General features: G+C 35.4%; 1 protein-coding gene across 1 annotated transcript; it reads left to right on the top strand.

Annotated features, from left to right (window-relative positions):
• Window positions 1-545: 545 nt before the first annotated feature.
• LOC126886312 (piggyBac transposable element-derived protein 4-like) lies at window positions 546-2,660 on the top strand. Its single transcript, XM_050653186.1, has 2 exons — window positions 546-1,311; window positions 1,372-2,660. Exons 1-2 carry the CDS (start codon window positions 867-869, stop codon window positions 2,658-2,660), a joined length of 1,734 nt encoding a protein of 577 aa, XP_050509143.1. The 5' UTR covers window positions 546-866.
• Window positions 2,661-5,342: the final 2,682 nt, after the last annotated feature.

Here is a 5,342-nt window from a genome sequence, read left to right as displayed (position 1 = left end):
GTAACTTCATAAAAATCTCCGGCGACACCGTGTTTCACAAAAATGGCCCTACTTTTTTTAATTAAATCTAAAACTGTATGTTTCTGCAAAAGCTTAGCTCTATTTTCTTTCACTAAAACGTGCATTTTTATTAACGTTATTGAGAGAGAATTTAAAACACTCCCATATCAGAGATAGGAACAGTAGTCCTGTTTGACTTTATTTTAAACAACATATTCTCAAATCTTTCGTGGATTTTTTGAATAAATGCTTAGGAATTCAGTCTTGCATACTTTATCCTCCTCATCTCCTACACTAACCAAATATTCAGCGGTATATTCTTGTAGAAATGTTACTCTCCGTTTTTTTTGTACGATTTATTCTTAATTTTTACTCTGGTAAGTACTCCTAAAAACGTAACTATTTTGATGATAGACTGAGCTCAACTCACAAAATTTTTTATTAACATTGTTTTTTAGGTTGAATTATATAAAAACTTAGCTCTTGAATACAAATCATAATCAGTTCAAAGTTACAAAATTGTTAAAATTAACTCGCTTAACACGTTAAGCCCCATGTGTACCACACTGGCACACACTCTAGTTTTATCTGGGACCGTGTGTACCTATCAGGCCACAGCGAAGTGTCGTGTTCCTAATGCCGTGGCTCGTCGAGGATCGCATTTGCCGTGCTTTCTTATGTATAAATGTGTGTAAACGGTCTGTGGTAAACAAAATCAGAGGTTGGTCCGTTAAACCACGTGTTCACAAACAGGTTAGGTTATAATTTCTAACATGCTTCAGTCAGTATCGGTTCGAACGTCTAACGAGGCTAACACTATTTTCTCTTCAGTTTTTTGTTAAAAAGTGGAACTAAAAACTAAGATAATGTTCCGTAAAGGACTATCGGAAGACGAACTTCGCAGACTTGCTGAGGAGAGTGACTTTAGTGATAGTAGTATGTCTGAAAGTACGTTTTATGATTCTGATGCCGATCCAGTGTACAATGAAAATGTTACTGATGGTTCTTCAGACTCATACAGTAGTGAATATGAGTCTCGTAGAAAAAAAGCTAAAATTTGCAAACAAACACAAAATTGCAAAGAATTTACTGCAGGTTCTAGTTCTAACCAAAAGGAGGCTGATACAAGAAGGATAGGTAAATTATTTAAGAATGCACAAATTCGGTTTGTACTTTACTTTTTTTTTTGCTTTGTAGAAAAAGCTGAATCTGCAAACGTTAGCCTGGAAGCTGTTATTGACGATGTATCAAGAAATAAAATAACTGCAGGTCCTAGTTGTATCCAAAAGGAGGCTGATACAAGAAGGATAGGTAAGTTATTTAGGAATGCACAAATTCTGTTTGTAGTTTACTTTTTTTTTTGCTTTGTAGAAAAAGCTGAATCTGCAAACGTTAGCCTGGAAGCTGTTATTGACGATGTTGTATCAAGAAATAAAATAACATGGAGCGATGTGCCAAATCCAGATGATCTCAATAAGTTCGAACTATCATTTACTTCAGGAATAAATCAGGAAGAACTCGCAAAACTTACAGACCACAAACCAATAGATTTCTACCTACTGTTTATCGACCGTCAAGTGCAAGATTTGTTGGTTACTGAAACTAATAAATACGCCGAACAAACCATAATCGCTGGTATTGTAAATGAGTCAATAACGAAACATTCGCTTATGAGTAACTGGAGACCAATTGACAGAAAAGAATTGCTTCGATTTTTGGCTCTCATTATTTGGATGGGGTTAGACAGAAAACCGAAACTCAGAAATTATTGGAGTAACAATTTACTTTACAAAAATGAAGTTTCTAAAATGTGTGAAATAAGTAGAAGTCGATTTGAAATATTATTACACTTCTTTCACATTTCAGATAACGAGAGCTGCCCACCTGGAAACAGACTCTACAAAATTTCTCCTCTTGTACAAATACTAAATGAAAAGTTTCAGAAAATGTGTACTCCTAGAGAATCGTTATGTATTGACGAAACTATGGTGCCATTTCGTGGTAGACTTAGTTTTTTGCAATACATTCCTGGAAAAAGACACAAATATGGAGTCAAATTGTTTAAACTTTGCGTCGCAGATGGATATACGTACGCCGTTAAAGTGTACGGTGGAAAAGAGATGCAACCATCTGAAAAGTCGTTAGCATCCAGAGTGGTGATGGAACTTATGCAACCGCTTCTAGATACAGGCAGAAGTTTATATACTGATAATTTTTATACGAGTGTTGACTTGGCTCATGATTTAAATAATAGGAAAACCCATTTAGTCGGAACATTACGTTCCAATAGGAAACATAATCCCAAAGCGGTAGTCAATGCAAAATTAAAAAGAGGTGACATGAAGTATCTACAGAGTAATACAAAAGTTGTTATCGGAAATTGGAAAGATAAACGGGACGTTTTGTTTTTAACGACCAAGGATATTCCTTTGATGATAGATGTTCAAACAAAACGTGGACCTGTTCCCAAACCATCGACCATTGTTGACTATAATTCTGCAAAATCTTTTATCGATGTGTCGGATCAAAAGGCTGCATATAATTCCCCTGTTCGACGAAGTATGAAGTGGTATCGTAAATTGGCTGTGGAATTACTAACAAATACCGCACTTGTGAACTCTTTAGTTCTCTACAAATCTGTTACTGGCAAACATCTCTAAATTACTGAGTTCCGTGAACAGATTGTTCAAAGTCTTTTAATGCCTCAAACAACTTCTGAAAACTCTTTAACAACTTCTGAAAACTCTTTAACAACTCTGCATACGTTGGACGAGAAAGAGAAAAGGGGAAGGTGTTCAGCATGTTACAAGAACTTTTCGAACCGTGAAGGAAGAGCATCAGCGATGAAGAATGCCAAAAGGGTATACACTTTTTGTCCGGCATGTGCCGTTAATACCGAATATATGTGTGTTAAGTGTTTTGTGAATATTCATACATGTTCTTTGAAAAAATAAATTGTTTTTGTATTTTTAAACTTAAAATATCTTAGGGAGAAGGTATTTGATTATCTTCCTGGTGTGAGCCAATATGGCACACATGGTCCACATTAAAACAAATTACAAAAATAATTATAAATAGACCGTGTGTACCCTGTTGGTACATGCTGTTTTTTTACTTAAAAAATGTATTTTGTTTTTATTTTAGAATAGAAATAAATAGTTATACACATTCTTATTTCAAAATTATTAAAAAAATGTTCCGGTCTGACAGAAAAATTATGTCATGATGGTCCGGGGCTTAACGTGTTAAATGAGCCCAATGCATCTACAAAGTTCGCGTAGTAAAACCCAGATTTTATAGATTAGAGACAATGTACTCGTAGACCATAAATTCCATAGAGAATTGGAGCAATGGCGTGCCTATAAGCTTTGTGAATATCAAATAAAAATTATTACTTTTTGATAAAAAAATTTATGCACATAATATGATTGAATATAACACTAAAGAAAAAAATCTATTTAGACGAAAATTGGAGCTCAAGAGTGAGATAATAAAGCCAATGATGGAATACTCGAAACAGAAGTGAAAGATAAAGTGAATAGAAAAAACAGAGCTGTAGATGCTCAATATCTATCTATAAGAGAGCCCACGTATTGGTCAGCTGATAGGCACAAAATTTCTGACATATTGGAATTTGTAGTACAATCGGTCTTCTTCTTCTTCTTCTTTTTATATAGACATTACTCTGTCTGTTTTTCAATGTGCCTCCAGTAAGTTGTCATTCCATCTTTTTCGTGGTCTTCCCACTGATCGTCTTCCTATTGGGGAACCGTCTCTCGCCGTCCTTATTACTCTATTTGTTGTCATTCGGCTTTATGTGATCGTTCCACTCTACCCTTCTGCTTTTTACCCAGTTATTAATGTTGTCCACCTTGCATCTCCTTCGTATATCTGCACTTCAACCTCTATCCCACAGCGTCTTACCATCGATTTTTCGCTATGTTTTCATATCTGCTGTTTCTAGCATTCTTTTTGTCCTGTCTGTATCAGGTAGTGTTTCTGCCGCGTATGTCATTATTGGTCTGATGACTGTTTTGTAAATTCTGCCTTTTACTTATTTCCCGATGTTTTTATTTCTCCATATTGTTTCATTCAGGCAACCTGCGGCTCTGTTTGCTTTAATCACCTGATCTTCCACTTCTGTTTCGAGCTTTCCGTAGCTGCATAGTGTGATGTCCAGGTATTTAAACTCCATCACTTATTCTATTATCTGACCTTCCAGCTCTAATTTACACCTTATTAGATCTGCTGTTATAACCATGCATTTAGTCTTTTTTATGGAAATTAACATGTTAAATTTTCTAGCGGATCTATTAAATTCGTGCAGCATACGTTGTAAATCATCTTCACTTTGAGAGATTAGTATTGCGTCGTCTGCATAGCAGGTTACTTTAAGTTGTTTTTCTCCCATTTGGTATCCTTTTTTGGAAATTTTTTAAAACTTTTTTTTAATGATCCGTTTTACACACGAACTTCTTAAAATGAGTTTTCCGTTAAAATATATGGGTGACCCGTTTCACCTTTCCAGGTGGGGTGAAACGGATCACTGTTTAAGTAAAAAAAAATAAAAAAAGGCAGCAGACCAACTTCAATTAAAACTAGTATGACACGTAGCCAAGGCATGTAGCTATATTGTGTTTTTTTTTCAGAATGTTTCTACAAATAAAAAGCACTAACCCCCGTATGACGGTACTACTTAAATCTGGTGTAACACCATTCTCCAGTAAAAATTATAACAACTAAGCTTTTTGATATACTGCAGAGACTACGGGAGTCTAGACTGCATACAAAAAATACGGACAAAGAGTACTTTAAAGAAAATTAAGTGAAATGGTTGATTTTCATTTTAGGAAGAAATTTCGCTAAAAATAAGGGACAATAGACAAACCAGTCGTCAACTTAACAAAAACTATATAGCAATGTGCATGGTTAGCCACCCCCGAACAATCATCTTCATCCATTTCCTTCATTCTTCTTCTTCTTAACGTACCCTATCAAGTCCCCTTGACGTTGGCGATTAACAGGGCGAAACTGTCTCTGTCTCGAGCTATTCTATACTCCGTCTACCCAACAGACGGAGTAATCACGTTAATAAATCACAATATTTCTTCAAAATACCTTAACGCACGGCCTTCTACACAATACCGATAACAAGGTATTCGGTAATTGGTGTTATCGATATTGTGTACAAGGCTGTGCGTTAAGGTATTTTGAAGAAATGTTATGATTTATTCACTTGATTACTCTAATAGGTGTTCTGCTTTCTTTATTCCTGTCTACTCCCGGATATTCTTCAACCAAGAGGCCTGCTTTCTACCAATTCCTCTGCGTCCTTCGATTTT

The sequence above is a fragment of the Diabrotica virgifera genome, chromosome 6 (assembly GCF_917563875.1).
Source record: "Diabrotica virgifera virgifera chromosome 6, PGI_DIABVI_V3a".
Taxonomy (NCBI): domain Eukaryota; kingdom Metazoa; phylum Arthropoda; class Insecta; order Coleoptera; family Chrysomelidae; genus Diabrotica; species Diabrotica virgifera.
The sequence above is the reverse complement of the archived record's forward strand: the minus strand, read 5'-3'. Positions and strand labels throughout refer to the sequence as shown.

Excerpts from the sequence above, each read along its gene's own strand:
- LOC126886312 (XM_050653186.1), top strand. The coding sequence starts at position 867 with ATGTTCCGTAAAGGACTATCGGAAGACGAACTTCGCAGACTTGCTGAG. Across the intron at positions 1,312-1,371 it reads GGCTGATACAAGAAGGATAG|AAAAAGCTGAATCTGCAAAC; the intron begins GTAAGTTATTTA and ends TTTGCTTTGTAG.